This window comes from Centrocercus urophasianus, unplaced genomic scaffold (genome assembly GCF_019232065.1).
Source record: "Centrocercus urophasianus isolate 14NV4802_14NV808 unplaced genomic scaffold, USGS_Curo_1.0 seq_25, whole genome shotgun sequence".
NCBI lineage: Eukaryota > Metazoa > Chordata > Aves > Galliformes > Phasianidae > Centrocercus > Centrocercus urophasianus.
In genome coordinates, this window is record NW_024884811.1 from 14,798,278 (window position 1) to 14,819,085 (window position 20,808).

General features: G+C 39.2%; 1 protein-coding gene across 6 annotated transcripts in view; it reads right to left on the minus strand.

The window, feature by feature from the left end:
- The window catches only part of OSMR (oncostatin M receptor), a 32,948-nt gene that overhangs the window by 5,999 nt on the left and 6,141 nt on the right, over positions 1 to 20,808 (minus strand). For 5 of the 6 annotated variants that reach the window (XM_042825549.1, XM_042825552.1, XM_042825553.1 and 2 more), the window contains 12 exons: positions 17,036 to 17,196; positions 13,157 to 13,316; positions 11,375 to 11,650; positions 10,680 to 10,809; positions 9,310 to 9,467; positions 6,444 to 6,580; positions 5,080 to 5,239; positions 4,547 to 4,623; positions 3,941 to 4,157; positions 2,038 to 2,238; positions 1,230 to 1,331; positions 620 to 799 (listed from right to left, as the gene is read on the minus strand). In XM_042825549.1, the coding sequence (XP_042681483.1) occupies positions 620 to 799; positions 1,230 to 1,331; positions 2,038 to 2,238; positions 3,941 to 4,157; positions 4,547 to 4,623; positions 5,080 to 5,239; positions 6,444 to 6,580; positions 9,310 to 9,467; positions 10,680 to 10,809; positions 11,375 to 11,650; positions 13,157 to 13,316; positions 17,036 to 17,196 (1,959 nt within the window). The remainder of the gene's footprint in view (positions 1 to 619; positions 800 to 1,229; positions 1,332 to 2,037; positions 2,239 to 3,940; positions 4,158 to 4,546; positions 4,624 to 5,079; positions 5,240 to 6,443; positions 6,581 to 9,309; positions 9,468 to 10,679; positions 10,810 to 11,374; positions 11,651 to 13,156; positions 13,317 to 17,035; positions 17,197 to 20,808) is intronic. The other variant, XM_042825554.1, reaches the window with a different exon arrangement.

Consider the following 20,808-nt stretch of genomic DNA (forward strand, 5'->3'; position numbering starts at 1 on the left):
ACAACTTGGAAACACATGAAAATTTTAATGTACGAATCATCGGAGCAGTTTCGGACACGAATCATTAAAACCAGAAATGAAAAGTTAAACATGGCTTTGTGCCACCCCACAGCTTAAGAACTGCCTTAAGAACTCCACTGGAGAGCAAAGCAACAAATACTTTCATTATAAAGGAATTCAAATGGGGAATTTCCACAGTGTTCCAATTCTGAAGGAAATAAGTGCTATTCCATCTGTTTCTAAAATACCTAGTAAAACTACCATGCTTCCTATGACTCTCATCCAAGTAGATCACAAACAGATGTTTTGGAAATTCATCTGGAACTCAGATTGCAAGAAGCAGGAATGACTCCTCCTACAGTACTGAAAGAATCCTTTCTGTAGTTCACACTAATGCCGAAGGGACCTACAGAAAAAGGACAAGGAGCTATAAATCCTTATAATGTCAGGACCCTAATTCTGCCCAATAACACCTCAAATATTAGGAAGGAATCAAAAGAAGCAGATGCCAGATTTGCTGGCCCAATATGACCTTTTCAAGAGGCTGCAGTGTAGGCCACAAGGCCTCCCTCTCACCTATATTAATGACAGAACTTCCAAAACCCCGGGGCTCTGATACCTGCAAGAACATGTTTTTTGGATCCTTTCAAATTGCAATCCTCTTGCACAGGTGACACATAAACATGGTAACCTCTTAAGAAACCAGGCAGTATCTCATCCGTGGGATAAGGATCCCAGTACAGTGTTACTTCACGATAACTCAGTTCAACTTTTTTCACATCAGGGTCAAATCGAGGAGCTGGAAAAAAGAAAATTTCTATTGGACTTGGCATTATCCTTCAATCACATTAATCTTCTCGCTTGGAAAAGTTCTGAATTCCCATGTATATTTGTATCTCAATTTAATCTAAAGACTGAACAAAGCCAAAGCACTCAAAAAAATCTGATACCTTCATAGTGTGAGTCTACATAGCACACAAAGCACACATGCACTGCTAATCATAGTCTGATCAGCATGGGCTTGACCTGGTCACAGCACTGGTCTCATATCCTCTGTAAAGGGAATATACATTGTTTTACAACTTGTAAATCATCTATTTCACAGATTATATTGAAACAACACAGCAAGTGCATTTTAATCTAGCTACAGAAGCAGGGCCGAGGAATTCCTCAGTTGGTGGTAGATGAATTCAGCAAATACATAAACTTGAAATGCATTCCCAACTTACGAAGCTCCTTGAGATAACCAGTCTTCTTCTCCAGTAAGGAGACTCTATTAGCAGCAGACGCATAGACGCAGAAATTGTATCTCACCCCAGGAACAAAAGCAGCTAGAAAATAGTAGAACTGATTACAAAAATAGGTTCCCATGATGTGACTTTTTTTTTTTTTTTGGTCTTGCTATTGCTGTGTGGGTTGCTTTTTGTTTTTCTTCTAATGATTGACGTGCAATTTATTTATTGAATACTAAGATGTGCTCAGCCAAACTTTGGTCATTTCATTTCAAAAGTTGAACTCTCAGTTGAGAGAGTCTGGGAAGGCTAAATGCCTTTATCCATTTCAGTAGTAGGTCACAGTGACTTTCAAAAGGCCGGGAAGGATTTGGATCTAATGGTCACTACCAGGATAAAATCTGCACATTCTCTGGGGAACACAGAGAGTACTAAGCTTCTCATCGTGCAGTAGATGTTATAATGTCAGTGTAAACTTCTAACCGGTGCTACAGACGAGGCAGAGCTCCATTTTGCAACTCTGTACTTACAGATAACAGTCACTACACTCCTTCAAGATGTCACTTAAAGACACTCAGAAGATGTTTTGCTAAAATACTGCTCTAATTTCCATGGCTCAGTGGTGCTAACGTAGTTATGGTGTCTATTTTAGCTGCTGGGCAAACCATTATGCCAAATGCTTTTACATAATTGTATGTGCACTGCACAAACTTCAGTATTCTACAGGATATGCTTTCTGAATTCCTTTAATGCCCACAGCATAAAAGAGTTTGGACATCAGAAAAAAAACACATTCTGCTTTCACCTGATTTGATCAGAGCACTGGAAGTGTTTGGTCCAAATCTCTTCCATTGTAAATCACAAGACTGCAGGATTGGAAAGTTACACCAATCAATAATGTAACTGTCAGATTTATCTCTGGGCTTCCAGGAAATCAAAATGCCGCCGTCTGTGCCATTAACCTGTTCTTCTTTAAGCTCTGACTTATTGAGCCTCTTTTCAGTGTCTAGGAATGAAAAAAAAAAAAAAGCAGTTTCTGTTATTATCCTGCGTAAGATCTGAATAAACAAGGGTCAACCATAATAAACAGTTATGCTCTTCCATGATCAGACATCTGAGCCCTCTCCTATGCTGAAAGCCAACTGCTCAGGAAACATAAGAAGTTGTCACCATAAATCCAGAAAAAGAATTCAACAGCGAGAATCTGCAGTCAAGAACAGAAAGCCACAAGAGGCTAATGGCATGCACAAGTTTCACTCACAGAGGGCTGGGCTGTCACAGCACATGCTGCAGGTCTGATGCCTAGACTAAGGCTAAGCACGCTTTGCGAAGACTGTGGAAAACAGACTTTGTCTTAGGAGGGACAGATCGAGGCCCTTGTGTCAATATGCATAGAGTACTGCCCTGTAGGCTGAAATACAGTGATAATTTCCAGATAGCCATGATTTCCGTTTTCAGGTCAGGTTAATTTATTCCCTCAAGATTATAAGTCATAGAATCATGGACTCACAGAATGGTTGGATTTGAATGAACCTTAAAGACTAGCCAGGGGCAATATTTATCCAGCCTCTTGCCCAACACGAGCTCAGGCTGCCCCCCAGGATCCCTTCCAACCCATCTTGAGCACTTCCAGGGATGGGTCACCTCAGGAAACATAAGAAGTTATTACCATAAATCCAGAAAAAGAATTCTTTCATACTTTACTCTCTGTGTAAAGAATGCCATCCTAATGTCTAAGTTGTATCTCCCTTCTTTTAGTTTAAAGCTATGCAAAAGGAGCCTCCCTCCTGCTCACGAGCTCCCTTTAAGTACTGGAAGGTTGCCATTAGGTCACTAGGTAGCCTTCTTTTCCTCAGGCTGAACAACTTCCTCAACCTTTCGTTGTAAGAATGGTGCTACAGCCCTATGATCACCTGCATGGCCACCCTCTGCACCTGCTCCAATAACTCCATGTCTTTCTTGTGCTGGGGTCCCCAGGGCTGGACATAGTACTGCAGGTGGGTCATCAGGACAGAGTGCAGGGAGATGATCACCTCCCTCACCCTGCTGGAATTTTTTGATGTAGCCCAGCATACAGTTAACCCTGTAGGCTGTGTGCTTACTGCTGGCTCATGTCAGCCTCATGAGGCCACCTCTAACTTGCTCTGCTCTTACAGCAGGAGAGATTTTTCTCCCATTACACCTGCCTAGAGGTTCAGGGATGTGAAAGAAGAACTGGGAAGTCTGGCTGCCAGTGAAGACAGATGCAAACAACTCACCCAGTACTTCAGTCTTCTCTACATGTGTTGAAGGCACTTGTCTCTTCTCATTTATCAGAGGGGGTACACTCTTCTTTCCTGACCAATATATGTATAGAATCTTTTTTTTATTATTTACCTTGCCATGTTTCCTCTTTGCTTTGACCTTACTGATCTCTCCTCTGCACATCTGGATGACATCCCTGTTCTCTTCCCAGGCCACACATCCCTGCTTTCACTTTTTATCCTTTAGCTTGATCAGGAGGTACCCTCTCAGCCATGCTAGTCTCCTGCCTTCTCTGCTTGATTTCAGGTGGATGGAGAGCTATGGTGCTCTCAAAAATGCAGCCTTAAAGAAGTGCCAGCACTGCTCCACTCCTTCATCCATAAAGACAGCCTCCCTTAATATAAGTGGATATAAAACTCTGGTAATGAAAAGCCAGTTTTAGCTGGAAATACTCCTACTGTTACCTGTAGCTCCAGGGATGATCAACACCGAAGGATGTGAAAAACCAACATTGTTCTTTGCTGTGATACTGATTCTGTAGGGATGATTATCGATGAAAATCCTTGTACTATTACAATCTGATGAAAGAGAAATGTGTTCAGACTTAAATCGGCCTACTAGTTTTTCCCAGGTTACTTCATATGAAATAATTTCCCCATTCGCTTGAAAATCTGCTTCTTGCTAGGAACAAAAAAGAAATGTAGGTAAACATCAATTACTTAGAAAATTTTCCTGAAGAAAAACACTAGAAAAACAACTTTAAATAATAACTCACATACATTATTTCTGTAACAATATAAACACTCATTGCACTCATAAGCATACTGTTTCAAATGGAAACGCAGAAATACCAGTAATAGGATTTACCTTATTATAATACTTGGCGAAACAGAAGTATGCATGTCTGAAATACCAAGATCATATAGCTAGAAACTTCCTGAAACATGTAACATAAAATATTTTTCTTAGGCTCTTGCCATAAAGTGCACAGAGGCTTGTTAAAGTTAATGAGAGAAGTTTCAAACCCATTTTCAAATAGTTTTATTTCCATTTCTGTGCCAATGTCTCACCTTCCAGAACAAGGTCACGTTCCGCCCCCACAGAGCTGGTGTAATTTTTCTCCAGACATCCAGTTTCCCTGATGGAGCTGGAGGAAATACAGCAAAACAAAGATGCTTTATTTGCCTCCATTTGAAGACATACAACCCTCCACACTTCTCCTTCCCAATCACTCCTACGCCTTGGCAAAACATCCTTTAACTTGCTGTATTCAGCTTTTACTTCTGAATACTAGTATAGCTCACTTCTCTAAAAATCCTTTCTTTGCTTTCAGTTCCCAGTTGTTTATTCCCACCTTTGCATTGCTTTTCTAGCCCTCAAAGAACACTTTCATCCTCCTGGTCACCTGGATTTTCCACTGCCTGCAGTAGATGAAATTCCAGAGGCTGCTATGAAGGATGATTTAAGAGGCCACCTTCCTAAAGTTTGCTTAATATGATTCCGCTTTCATGACTGCAACAAGGACTCTCCTCTAGTGGCATTAGTAGCAAGTAGCAAGAAGAGGGATCAGGTGAAGACTCCTTTTTCTATAGACCAGGCACACCTTTTTCCTTTGTTCTGAAAGTGTGGGCTTTGCTCCACTCGCTCCATCTCCAGAAATGCTGAGCTGCACCACAACGTACTCTAGCTGTGTAACTGGTGTAGGGCTGCAGTCCACCAAGGGTGATGCGGTTACGGTATAGTTGTGTGTCTGAACTATTGTACTGCAAAACAGAAAAACAGAACAGTCTGAGCTTAGTTTTCATGAGCAACAAGAAGCTTTTGTTTGAAAAACTGATTTTGCCTCTACTACATACAGTGGCCAGTAAAGCTTGTTTTGGAAAAGACAATAATTGAACAGCAGTCAATAAAAAAAAGAAAAGAAAAAAAAGGAAAAAAGAGATAGTCACGAGTGCTAATGGGAGATGCAGAAAGAGCTGTACAACCTTGTTCAGTGCAACCATCTGAGTAGGAAACTCCTGCAGTGAGTCAAATGACAACTCTTCACATAAAGGCAGACAGAGTTTACTGAGACCTTATCCTCACCATTACCAGGTCTCTTACTCAGCTAATGTAAGCAATGTGCTGTTCTAGACATATGCACAGCATGTATAGCTGCCTTTTCTTTCAATTTTCATTTTTTTTTCCACACTCAATCTTAAAAGATCAAATGAGTTCTTGCAAAAGTGCGCATGCTCCTGTAAAGGCCAACTGCAGCAATGATTTAATCTGACAGCTCTTAGGCAATAGTAAAGACAGAACACAGGTTGCTTCTGATCTTCTTAATGCCTTTTAATATGTTGAAGTCAAGCTGCCCTCATAAGAAAAGGACTACAAAGAAACCACAGTAAATATGCAAAGTGTAAATCAACTTCAGTGTTTGTGAAAGAACTGGAACATGATGACTCTACCTAAACAATTTCAAGGAGGTTTAAGAGGATGGAAAGAAAAACTGTCCTGGGATTTCCTCACTGGAAACCATGCACACTACCATTAAGAACAGCCAGGGGTGTACAGGAGAATTCTGGACTAATATCAAAAAAGTGTGATCCTTCAATACACTTCCATGCCATTTGCTTCTAAGATGATATGAGTTATAAAAGTATGGCAAACAAATGAAGATTAGCAGTAGCTATAATAACAGCAATTATAAGGCCTGTAAGTATTTTCATTTACTTCAGCAGACCATTTGGCAGAGGACAGAGTATATAGACCAGTCACACCATACATTTCAGTCAGCATTACAAGCAGTGTTGGAAGTATGAATTGACATTAGCAATGGCCAGCCATGTGCACCACATAATAAGCATGGAACCTAATAGCAAATAAAATCAGAAAAACATACAAATCAGCATGCTCACAAGACTCAGATTAAATTAAGATTGCTAAAGAATAATTTTTGCATTAGAATAAATTCAGATTTCATACTAGTTTTGCTTTCCCATCAGGTTGACACACTTCAGCTTGACAAAAGAGTTCAATTTCCTTTTCCTTTTGTTCCCAGTGTAACTCAATTTCTGCATCTGTGTATTCTTCCCACTGCTGGAAAGGTGGTAGGGGATAAACTACAAACAAATAGAGAACCTGAGTTAACTCTTGTAAAACATAAAATATACACAAATGTATTTTAAGGTATTTTAGTTGAGCAATTAAAGAAATATTAAACACAGTGTAATCGTTTTCTGCTGCTCTACGAGAAGTAGACATAAGTTAAAAGTTAATTTCACAATGAAAACGTAATGTTCATAGTCCTGTTTATCCTCCTTGAAGAAGGGGGATTGGACTAGATTTCTTCAAAGGAAGAGATCCCTTCCAAATCATTCTATGATGGTATAAATGTTATACAAGTAGCAAACAAACAAGCAAACAAACAATGGCAAGAAAAAACTTTTCCTGATTTGGAGATATTTTAGAATATCATGCACTTAAATGCTGTAACATAGGGACTGGTGGAATCTTCTGAAGCAGAATAGTGAATAACACTCAACAAGTTCCTATACTCCAGAAACCTGTACCACAATCTTTCACAATTCTCATTTTAAATGCTACTAGCAGTTACCCTCATGGTAAACATTACCAGTGTTACTTGTGAAAGATTTTTGAGATCTTTTACTGCTAAGTAAATAATACTCAGCAAGAGAAGCAGATTTCTAACTCTGCTATTATCATCTCAGTTCCAAGGAATGAGACTTGGCAATGCAAATGAGTGATATGTGTCCAGCTTTCATCATTGTACTAAAACTTGATAGAGCATAAATTAAAATCTGGGGACTTCCAGACTCCAAGGAATTTGTGCTTTATACACAGTGCCCACAAGCAGAATTGGAAATTATGGACTTCAGTTTTCCTTTATTTACGAATGTTCTACTGTAATTATTTCCAGGATCGGAGAAAACATTAAGAACTTTATTGCCATCACTACTTAAAAGACTGACTCATCATAAGTATTATATACCATTTCTGTAGCTTGTAACAATCACTAAGACTGGCAAAAGAAAACTGTAGTAAAAACTTGAATGTATGGAGCACATTCAGTGTTAAATATTCAAGACTAATTTCCCATGAAAACTAACTTTATCACAATGCAATGTCATACTACAACCTCCCAGTTTTTTCTTTCTTCCTGCTCCATTTCTTCTTCCCTCAAAAAACTCAAATAATCAACTTGCTTCTATGAAATAAACTTTACAGAGAAGGACTTTTAACATGTTCCTATGAGTCATAAGAAAATAATGTGTCTAATAAACCTGAAATGAGAGCCTGTAAGGAAGGAAGTGCTGCCAGAATGCCAAAACTACATCAGCAAACTCCTGGTCCATCAGCCTTTCCACTTCTTAAGCAGATAAATCACAGGTTGCTTCCTGCTCCTTTACACAGGCAAGAAAACTGAAGGAGCATGGCAACACTGAGGAGGATGTGATGGGGTTAAAGGACACAAAGACAATTAAGAAGAACTGGAAAGACTGCTGGAAACACAGTAAATAGACAAGTGTTTTAAGGTAGAAGTAGTTCACAGAATCACAGAATGGCCAGAGTTGGAAGGGACCTCAAGGATCATGAATCTCCAACCCCCTGCCACAAGAAGGGCCACCAACCTCCACGTTTAATGCTAAACCAGGTTGCCCAGGGCCACATCCAACCTGGCCTTGAACACCTCCAAGGATGTGGGGCATCCACAACCTCTCTGGGCAGCCTGTTCCAGTGCCTCACGACTCTCTGGGTAAAGAATTTCCCCCTGACATCCAACTTAATCTCCCCTCCCTCAACTTAAAACCATTTCCCCTCGTCCTACACATATCAACCCTTTCAAAGAATTGATTCCCCTCCCCTCTGTAGGCTCCCTTTTGGTACTGAAAGGCTGCAATGAGGTCACCCCACAGCCTTCTTTCCTGCAGGCTGAACAAGCCCAGCTCCCTTAGCCTGTCTTCATAGGGGAGGTGCTCCAGTCCCCTGATCATCTTTGTGGCCCTCCTCTGGACCCTCTCCAACAGCTCCCTGTCTTTTTTGTATTGCGGGGTCCACACTTGGACGCAGCATTCCAGATGAGGCCTCACAAGAGCAGAGAAGAGGGGGACAATCACCTCCCTGTCCCTGCTGGCCACCCCTCTTCTGATGGAGCCCAGGATACCATTTGCCCTCTGAGCCGCAAGAGCACACTGCTGGCTCATATTAAGTTTTTCATCCATCAGGACCCGCAGGTCCTTCTCTGCAGGGCTGCTTTCAAGGTCTGCTCCTTCCAGTCTGTATGGATGCCTGGGATTCCTCTGGCCCAAGTGCAAAACTTTGCGCTTTGCTGTGTTGAACCTCATCAGGTTCACCCAGGCCCACCTTTCCAGCCTCTCAAGGTCCCTCTGAATGGCATCCCTTCCTTCCACCGTGTCGAACGCACCACTCAGCTTGGTGTCATCAGCAAACTTGATGAGGGTGCACTCGATTCCATCATCGATGTCATTGATAAAGATGTTAAAGAGCACCGGTCCCAAGACAGACCCCTGGGGGATGCCGCTCGTTACCGGCCTCCACCTGGACATAGAGCCATTGATGACTAGTTAGGAAGTTAAGGGATCAGGGGCACACAAAATAATACAGAACATAGGACCACAGCCACTACTATTTACAGAACTTTGCAAAGCTGAAACCGAAGAGAAAGAAGCTAACTATAGCACAGAAAACTAACAAAACCTGAGAAGACAAAACCAGTGACTTCTGCTTTAAGCTGGCATCCAAGTATTAAGACCAAGAAAACAAGGCCTTCCACAAAAAGTTTTCATCAAAGAAATAGAAAAGGACTTACTTCTGTGAGCTACATCAAAAACATCCGTGGCAGTTCCCTTTCCCAGTGGGTTTTCAACAGTCAGCGTGATATTATAGACCCTCTGCTTCCCTATATCCCAAGAACATGAGCACCTCTCAGAACAATTTACCGTGCATGGAACAGAAGATTTGGAAAACCTATACAGGAAGAAAAAAAATAAAAGGAAGAAGAAGAAAAGAAACTTTTTTGATATAGAACCAAGATAGGTGTGGAAATCACCGGTGCCTAAACTAAAATACAGCATCACAGAAAACAAGGCTGCACTGGTCTTTGAGAAGCTACCTAGTTCTCTTCTTAGTCCAAACTAGCATGAATATACTATTCTTGTAATTAGATGAAAGTTTTCTTTGAAGAAGACTTAGTTCATCCTTAGTTGCCAGAAAAGCTAAATTGCTTTAGGTACTTCATCATGGGTTTGCAGATTTTTAAACAAGGAACAGAGTTTATCAATGATAAAGCATTCCCATGTCTACAGTTATATTTTCAAATGAAACAGCAGTCTCAGCGCATCTGCTAACCTTCTATTTTTGAAACATCATTATATCTGAATGGAAGTGAATGATGCAGAGATCCTGAAGGTGCTATGATGACTGCCTTCTGGAATCTTTTGATGCAAATTATTTAAGAGTTCTCTTCAAGCCTTTTTCTTTGTTGTCCTTGCCCTAAGGTCTCACCTCCCTTCCTCTCCTGTGAGCTTAAATGCCTCCATAGCAAGAAACCAGGGCCTAGGTCTGATTTGCCAAAGACCTTGACCCAGACTGGTAAGAAAAAACTGTGAGAAAGTCTACAGAGAGATTAAAAATAGAAGAGGGAAAAAAAAGAAACTAAAATTATAGACAGATGTAGGATTGTTGAGATAGCTTGAGAATTCAAGAAGGAAATGGAAAGTTACAAAAATTTTAGAGAAAAAAACTAATAAATCTAATGAGGCTAACTGGTGCCTAGCTAGGAAACAGCAATTTTGATAGGCTTTACTGTCAACACAGATTGTGAACAAAATGATATTCACTCTTAAATCCTACTTATCTGTTGTGTGCATCATCCAACAAATTAGATTTTATTTGTAAGTTATAAATATCCTGTCTGCTGGTATCTTTACAGGTACTTACAAATGTCCATACAAATTGATACCAAATAATTGTTATAGCAGGCTTTATCAAGCTGAAGCTGGTCTAATGAAACACCAACTTTGTTACAGGTCATAGCTTAAATAAGCTGATAAGTGAGTTATAAAGAGGCAAGCAGCTAACTCCAACAACTATACAAATACTTCTATGGATTTTGATGGTCAGAAATAATGTGTTTTGTACATCACAGGCTAGAGTTATTGTAACAATGAGGGGACTTACTGTTCAGACAACTTGTATTTTGATGAGTGACTTCCATAAAGGTAGGTGTCTCGTCCTTGGTCCCAGGTACATGTTATTTCTCTCATGTTCTGAGTTTGGCAGGAAAAATCATGAGGTGCATCAGGTGGTCCTTGTCAGAGGCAATAACCATAAAAAGCAACAGTATGGCAGTTAATGCAAAAAAGAAAAAAAATCAATAAACTCAATGTATTAGCATACTAGAAATGATGGATGCATACAAAGCCTGCTTAACTACAGATGTCATTATTTCAATTACACTTATTAGGTTATCACTCTGCAGAGATACCAGGACTGCACCATAAATTAATTGCAATCCAAATGCTTCTTTAGGATGCTTTTCTTTATTACTTTTTGTTATATTAATACATTAATTAATTTAACCTGTATTGTGTTGTTGTTTTTTTCCATGCAAAACTTAATGCCACATACCATACCAGCTATATTGATATCATTAACGAGATCAATATAAACATGTTTAAAACAAAGCTTTCCATTTAGTAATGTTTTCCACATGCATGCATACAGACTTTAAGTCAGAATTTAACCTGAATTTGGCTAGACCTAAGAGGACAATGACAAGTTACAAGATATCTTTTTCTCTCCCCACATCCCTCGCAGCCATTATTGACCTAATAGGAACAGGGAAACATAATTGTAACAAAGCCTTCACTTACTACCAACAAAGAAAACTGCATGCGCAAAGCAATTGTCTTCATGGCAAGACTCTCTACAAAGGACGTGAGGCACTCCCAAAAATGTCACATTCTTTGCAATGAGAAGTCCAACTTGACTATTTGTACGATTGAAATAAGGAATAGGTGAATTTAAAAAAAATTCCTTTATGATTTGACCTTTCCTTCCAAGGCAACAAAGACTGATGTCAAAGCCTTCCTCTATAATTTTTTCATCCGGAAAGATTTTTGGTTCACTGATGTTTGAAGTATCCAGACCTGTAAATTAATGCATAATAACCCATTTCAAAATTTTCTTACGGCAGGAGCCTCACATAACAGAGCATTTACATGAAAATTTGCTAACATACTATCATTCATGATCAATTATTTAATATTCTTCCCCATCAGAGATCAGTTAGACATGTAATCACATGTATATTCTGATAAATCCATCCACATATAATATAGCACAACAGACAACCTAAGAGGCCTAAATCCATCTTGCTGCCTTTCACATGGGTGAAAACAAGCAGAGCGCATTCAAGAATTGCCTTTACAGATGAATTCTGCCTCCTGGACCTATGAACAGATTGATGTTTATCACCAAAATGCCCACTCTTTTTGATTTTGACTGAGAAAGCGACATACTCTGAATCTTTCACAGGTTTGACTAAGACAAGCCAACAATGAATGAATCAGATTGGTAAGGGGATATGGAATATCTATGGCTTTCAATGTTGGACTCCCTGATGGGGGCAAAAATCTGTGGGATTTAAGCTACCTCACAGGCTTTTGCACAGGCTGGGGATAAAATTTTCTCTCTGGTTAAAAATCAGGACATTCCAAATAAGATCTGTAGTGCAGGATCAGCTTATGAAAAGCCTTCATGATTCCTACCTGATTTCAATTATATACATAAAATCACAAAAATCTCACTCCTGAGAATAAAATAGAAACTCTTTCATCTTATCTTTCGTTATATAAAGTGAAGGAGATCAGCAATTTGCATACAATCTAAGCATATTGATTTACTACCAGGATCTTCTCTCATAATTAAAAACCCTTGTTGATCCAAGCAAGAATAGTATTTATTTACAAACCCACAAATCATCTTTTTCCTAAAATAGCCATACATTTTGTTTAAACCAAATTCTCTGGAAATCAAATTGCTTTAATAAGACATACGATGATCCAAAATTAAAACCTTCTTCTTTTTTTCTGATATCATTTGTTTGTATTATTAGCCCATTTCCAAGTGACATAGGGAGCTGACTTACTCCTCACTCTCCATGTCTTTGAAACTAATCAAAGCTATGATCCCAAGACAAAACATGTGTTGATGCATCAGATGAAGAAGCAACCACAACTACATGCTTCCTTTCCTCTCCCTCAGACGGTGCCAGTGCTATGTCTGACCTGGTGAAAGCCTACTCTGAAAATTAGGTCGTGACTAGGGCAAGATATTTTATCAAGAAAGAAGGCCAAATTCTACTCAAATTCAAACTGCCATACTACCCAACATATCACACTGCTTTAATGTATGAGCAAGAAAAGTCCTAAAACTTTTTGTCCATTAACTTATGAAGGTAGTCTGCAAATTAGAAGAAGGGCTGCAAAAAAAGAGTTGGTTAGTGCTCAGAGATAAAAAGAGGTTGAATGGTTTTTCTTAATTTGATGTTGTTTCCCCTGAGTTGGACTTTACCATTAAAACCACCAGAAAATTAAAATCTAGCTTTGTACTGGAAAAATAAAGCCAATATTGCAAAGGCTTGTTTTGCTCACCCTGGACAGTCTCCCACAGACTCCACTGACTCCAGCTGTTTGATGCTTCCGCTTTGCTCCTGATTCTCACTGAATGTGACATACACTCCAAAGGTAGGTCTGAATCCCACATCCAATGAAAAGGCTTTCCTGATTTATCGAGTGTGGTATTAAAAAACGCCTGCAAATAAAGGTTGGTAAGGCAAATTACTGAAAACACAGCAATATTTAGACACTTAAGAAGTATGAGCAAGCAGAGAGCAGTTTCAACTACTTCTGAAAGATGAGTCTCTGAAATCCTACCTGCTGCTCATGTTAATTAATGGCTTACAAACCTGCACTAGCAATGGCAGAGAGGCGGAGACACCGGCAAGACTGCTTGGTTTTAACAACAGAGTTATGACTCAGGACATGTTCCATGAGAAACAGGTTAATCCTCAGGGACTTTCAGTGAGTTATTTGTGCCTGCTTACACATCAGTCTGCAGACACACTGATGTCTGCTATGTACCTTGTCTTACTCTCTGTGTTACATATCTTTGGCTCTGAACTACAGCAGACAATTGCACTGGCCAGTAGGGAATTATGCATGTATTGTCTTGTTATGGTTCTGACAAACAGCGTCAGAGAACAGTACATCAGGCAGAGTAGGAAAACACCCACAAATTTCTCCAAAATGTTTGACTGTTGTGCATATACTGCACATTTCTTGTGCGTGTGAAAGAACACATATAAAAGTAATAAGAGCTCCATAATAACAGAAGAATGACCCAAGGTATAATGTGAAGTTCTAAAACAGAGCAAAATGCTCTGTAACTTGTCAAACATTATTATATTGAAATGCATAAATTCAAGCTCACAACAACAAATATAAAATGTCTTACTGTGTTCTAAGACAAAGTATTGTATGGAAATTTTTCATACCATACACATACTACGGACCACCTGGAAGCTGAATGGGCTAGACTAATACACAGCACTGCAACTCAAACTAAGCAGGCCACTGTCATGTAGGTAGGTCTCTCTGAAAGTAAGCGTGCTGTTTATTTCCATGGAAACTACAACTGATGTCAAGAACACAATAACACTATTTGATAAGGCAAGTTCTCTGCTACAGAATGTATTTTTCAACACAGTCACCATCATTAGCTATATGAACAAGATTTTTCATGCCACACTTGTAGAAATCTGCACTAGCAGAGATGCTTCAGAGTTGCTACGACCATGTCTTTGCTAGGAAAATGTTGTCCATACAGTACATTTTTCATCATTCTGAGCAGATGGAAGTCAAATCTGCACTGTGGTTGTGGTAGGACAGTCCAGACAAGATTAGCAATGTTCTATAGTCTTCAAAATGGCACAGGGCCTGGTGTTATCATGTTGCAAGAGAAAGGTTGTCTTCTTCTCTGGTCTGACTTTGGTACTTTGATCCCTTGTCTCAGGCAGCACCAGAGCATAGTTGTCAGGGGTGATGATTTGTCCAAGCTCCAGGAAATCCAGATGGATCAACCCATTCTTAACTCAGAAGACAGTGCACATCACTTTACTTGCTAAATTTTTACATCTTGAATTTTTTCTTCAATGGAGAATTCCTATGTTGCCGCCCTATGGGCTCATGTTGTGGCACCACCTCTTGTCACCAGTAATGATGGAAACTGTCACCTCCAGTTTTGCACTGATTCAGCAGGCCTTGACAAATTTGCACATATACATACATGTATATGGATACATATATATAAGTTCCCTGGCTGTAACCCTTTGATTCACATAGATGAGCTGATCAAGATACTCTCCATTTTGTGGTTTGACAGCTATGCATGGCCGTTCAGAACATGGCTTATCTTTCGTGTCCCACTGTTTCCACAGCTGAAAAGTACCACTGACAAACTCAGTGCTACCATTCACTCTGTAAATGTTCCAAATGCATCAATGAATGTCAAGGAACCTCATTTTTTTCTGCATTTTTTTTTTTCCAGTGACACACCTTTTCTTTATATGCACCTCCATGCCAGGTACCCATCTTTCAGACTGCCTCTCTGTTGCCATTTGTGTTGTATACCCACAAAATGTAGTGGGATATTGGTGGGAATGTTGAACCTCTACAGCCATACCACCTCCTCAGACGTGGGGGGCCAACATCACAAAACAGGAGGCATTACTTTTGGACTAGCCTTCATATTTGAAAAATACATTTTTGCCAGTGAAAGGTGGTCTCAAGGGTTGTATTAGTGCTCGTAATTATAAATACATTTTGGAACACAACATGTATTTTAGTTCTCCTTAGAGTAATCACATCACACCCTCAGCATATAGATCTGTATTCAATGAACTGATTCAGAGCCCTGGCTCACCCTAGCAACTAGAGAACTGTTCTCTATTACTTCTTTCTATCTGCAACACCTGCAGCTTCATAATAGCACCTCTTGGAGAAGAATATTGTATATATTTTAAAATTTATTTTCTGTTACAGCACTTACTACTGCAGCCACTGCTTTGAAAGTTGCATGGACTGTGCATGTGAGTCTGCTTACACCAAAGCAGAGTATTTTATTAGAAAAGTCTTCAGAAAAAAACCATAAGCAAATACATTCCTGCGTGACACTGACATCCAAAATACCCTGTTTATTTTCCACTTCATATTTATTATGAGTAACACTATAAACTCGGTCCTTGGATTCAAAAAAATTCTTTCTTTCTTCCAGTAAGTTAATAATTTGTTGGAAGAACAGTCCAAACTCCACACCCCCAACGTTCCTCCCCTCCCCCCAGAAATAACCACAATAATTTGGAGTAACAAAGCCCCAGTTTCTGACTTGAAAGTTATATCTACTCATGAGATTCTACCTCATGTATCAAAGTTGTCAAAATCTTCTAGACTACATTGAGCGATGTGCTTCTTCAAACCTAAGAGAAAAAATACTACCAACTAACTGGCTGATCTGGAGTAAGCCTTTTTCTGCTATACATCCTTTCTCACAAATAGCAACTTTAAACAAGTTAGAACACTTTTCCAGTTTTATTAAATCTTAACATGTGTACTTAATATCCCTCTATATTTCAATCAGCAGATGACTCATAAAAAGCTATCCCAAAGACATGTGTTAAATTCCCAAAAGATTTTATCAGATCCAAAGGAAAGGCAATTTCTTGGAAGACCAAAGTTCTCACGCTAAAGTCAAGGACTCAGAAGAAGTCAGAAGCAGACCTAAACAGTAATAATTTGGGTGATAATACATGAGCCTCTTCAGAAAATCCTGCTGTTTCACATGCTAAAGAAAATTAGCAGAATAGGGACTTGGCAAAGGGGATTCCACCACCTTCTTCTCAAACGGACAAGCTGGATACATGGTAATTGCTGACAAGACCAAATATTGGGCTTAAAAGGTCTCAGTCATGCTGAGGCAATACTGTTTGGTTCATAAGATGAAAGGAGTTGCAGCAATACACAGCTCATGCGTAATTTGTCTCCAGTAATGCTTAGCTATTACATTACCAAAAAACCTGTCTTCTAAAGTGAAATGGTATTTTTCTTGGAGGTTGTCCATGGGAATTGTGTCTTGGAAGGGAAACAAAATGTTTTAGAATCAGATCTTCTAAGCTTGTCTACTGCAGTCCCTCAATAAAGATATATAAGGCATATATACATTCTTCTACAGACAGAAATTACCTGTTCAATTGAATGATAATTTTATTTTCACGATATCTGGGCATAACTATAGACCAAGTCTGGCACCTACTGAAATGTGCAGGTACTCCTATTACAGCTTTAGAAATACTCTGCTGTAAATCATAAACCTATACAGCAAGACAATCTGCATATGCATTGAACATTTTATTATCCTTTAGATTCTTTCATATTGCAAGTATTTACTACAGCTATTTCTTTTTTTAATGCACTTACTGTCCACACAATATCTTCATCTGCTCGACGGACTTGTATTTCGAAAGACATTAACAGCCCAGCCTTGTGCGCTGACTTGCCAACATCCCACTCCACGAGCAGACGTTGAAGAGCCAAATCCTTGTGAACATTAAGATATGTTACTGGAAACACAAGGGATTCTAGGAGCACAAAAATTACACAAAAATATCAATGCTTATATATTATTTAGTCCTTTGAAGAGTATACTATGAAAGACCAGAAAATCTCCACGCTAGCTTTTTCTGGGAGACATAAGCCAAGGCAGTGGAACAAAGAGAGGGCACAGACTGGAAGAGTGAACACCTGGAAGCATTACAGTACTGGGCAGATAATGGAACACTGGCACAGATTGCCTAGAGGGACTGTGGACTCTCCTGGGAGATCTTCAAAATCCATCTGGACACGATCCCGGGCATTCTGTTCTGGGTGTTCCTGCTTGAGCAGAGGTTGCAGCAGATGAGCTCCAGAGGTCCCTTCCAACCTCAACCATTCTGTTTTTTCAAACAAGTCATAAGACATACCAAACTCTGCTCCCATCTCCAACAATGGCTCTCCCACTGCTCAACAGTGAACATAACAAAGAAGTTCAGTAAAAAAACCTATGAGATTGTAAAGGAAACTTCTAATCCCATTAATGTAATTACGAAAAAATTGAATTAGGCCATTGCTAAGAACTTTCTCAAAACCCTTTTTGATTGTGCATCTTTCTCCAAATTTGTCAGGGTGTGTCCTTTTGTGTCTATCAATTATGTTTAATGTACTGTTCAAGAAGATCTGAAGCAACAGGAGAGGTTGCCTGGGAGAAGAGGCCGACCCCCAGCTCACTACAGCCTCCTTCAGGCAGTTATGGAGAGCAGTAAGGTCTCCCTCCCCTGAGCCTCCTCTTCTCCACACTGAACAATCCCAGCTCCTTCAGATGCTCCTCATAAGCCCTGTGCTCCAGACCCCTCACCAGCTGTGTTGCCCTTCTTTGAACCTGCTCCAGGGCCTCAATGTCTTTCTTGCAGTCAGGGGCCCAAAACTGGACACAGCACTGGAGATGTGGCCTCACGAGGTTCGCAAAACTACTCAATAACCCTCTGTAACCCCCTCACTATTGTCTTTGGCATGCTATTTAATTTTATTATGCTCTCAATTTACCAGCCACTTTATCAGTATATTTATCCTTTTCCTTACAGCCTATAGAAGTGGGACACTACAACATATTAACAGGGACTGAATCTCAGGAAATTCCAACACTCAGAAAGCCTTCTAATAATTAAGTCAGAAAATTTAGACTAATTTTCGTTCTTTGACCTAACGAAGACTGAGTTAGTTAAGGCAAATGGACTTTGTAGGTCTGGTTTTAACTCCCAGAATAAATTACATTTTAAAAGTCAGATTAAACTCATTTGCCAGGAAGAAAAAAAAAATCTCCTTGAGCAGCAGATTTTTTTTCTAGGAGCACTAATTAGCTGAAAACCACAGATCACCTTCTGAGTGGTTGTTCTTAGATGTATGTTTTGTCACCATTCATAAACAACAAATCACCCATTTCTGGCAAGAGAGAAAACATGAGAGAGAAAGCTAGGTTTTATTGCCTAACCTCTTGGTTTCAGAAACAGGCTTGTGGTACTTAAAAAAATTTTCAAGGAAGTACACAAACATACATGCACGTGTACCTTCTTCCCTTATGGGCTTTCAAGGCAATACACATAAATATATATATATATGTAAATTAGAAAAAGATGAACATAAGTGACAGCAGGATTTGACAGAGCTTCTGTGAGGTAACTACAACAATATTTTATGTGAAGAAATAAATCTTCTACTTTTCCAACAGTTGTGGCATTGCCTTTCCATCATTGATTTGCTGCTTGACAGTTGCTTTTGATTGGAAAATAGTAAAGAAAAAATAACAATAATAATGGCCGTCAGTTTTATAACTACTGCGATGATTTGCTAATGTCTGGAATGGAGTAAACAAAGCTGAGGGCCTGGGAAAAAAGTTTCACTTCACTAAATGATGAGGGAATAGCAATTCTAGGTCTTACAGGAAAAAAAAAGAAATGCTGTTAGATTCACTGCCAATGACTGACCAGGCAGGGAGCCAGAAGAACCAAAGCAATGCAAAGAATGATACAATTAACTGTGGAAGCAGAACAGCTAATGCTTGTCAGAGAAGGTACAATGATCAATTATGTATTCTCACATTCTCCAAACTCTCAACACCAAAACAAGATAAAGGCTGTTAAAATCCCTCTTATGCTGGGGATTTGGCAGTAATGCTACTATTCTGCTATATGTAATCTTTGTTACTCATTTTTTCATCAACATTACCTGTACCTTCACCACCCTACTGACTGAAGTACCAGAAGGCAAAGCCTCGAGAAGATTCATTTTGGATACAAAATTTGGTGGCTGATCTGAATCTCTGGATCCTTACTGTACCTGCATTTTAGGTGTAAAGTATTGAATCAACAGGGGAAGACAGTTAAACCCTGCATAAAGAAGTAAATCTCAAAGGATTTGGACCTTCCAGACAATTTGCACACACATGACCAAATGTAAATACAGGATTGTAGGTGAGCAAACATTCAGAGAATGACTGCTCTTTGTTTCGCCCTTTCCTGTGTCCTTTCAGATAGCATCCTTTACAGAGTAAACTTAAATCTCACAACAGATCAAGCATCATCTATGCAGAAAGCACTGCCATCCTGGATGTACAGTGAAAAGAAAGAGTAAGAAAATGATTCATTTCAGTTACAACCTACTCCTCCTAGGAAATTTAAACAATGAGGGCATCTTAAGACTTGTTCTACTTGAAAGATAACTCAGGCTACATGAACAGCTTTACCAATAACAGCAAAGATTGCTACTCCTGAACAACTGCAAGTGAAAACAAGTTACTAGGCTACTGTGATGCAGTAACTGTTTGGACTTGTCTGCATTGCAAATGTTTGCCACTCAAAGGATATTGGTAATAGAATCTCACAAATCAAGAAACTAGCACCCTGAGTGAAAGAAGTGTGCAAATATGAATTTCAAGGATGAAGTGAGGAGGTAGGAAAAAAGTCTGAAATACATACTTTTTTTTTTCAGTATAGTATCAAGTACAATCATACTGAATAAGTAAATAATAAAATAATAATTAAAAAAAAAAAACTTTCTTCATCCTTCACCACAGCTAGTGCAATGAAACTTCTATAATGAAGACTGCATAGTTATGTTCTGCCTCTTAATAGTGGTCACAGATACGCCAATTAAAATTGTTCATTTTTCTTTTAATAGCATCATTCCCAGTGCTACTGGCAGCAGTGAGAGTGCAAGCAATTCCCTTATCTTAAAATACACAGTCTTCTGGAAAGTTTTATTACAGTTAACTATGTTCCCTCAGAATATGTATGTACACTTTTTACTTTGTATAAGGTGTATTCGTGAAGAGTAAGATAATAAAAATTTGGTCCTGGGATTTGAAGGCACAACCAGAAAACAGTCATAGTAAGTCCCAACATTTTCACAAATGAAACAAACGAAAGTAAAAACACAGAAAATCATGAAAGTTTTCAGAGAAGTAAATTATTTGAAAGTGACGAAGTATAGATCAAGATGAGAGAATGGGAGCAGATCTACAAATACAGACTGACCTCACAGCACTGCAAGTGCTATGATTGATTCAAAGGGCAACTTTGCACGATGGGGTTACAGAAGGTAATTTTAAATCTTGCTTCATCTTTTTTATGAAGTAGAATAACTTGACTGAGTGTGTAACA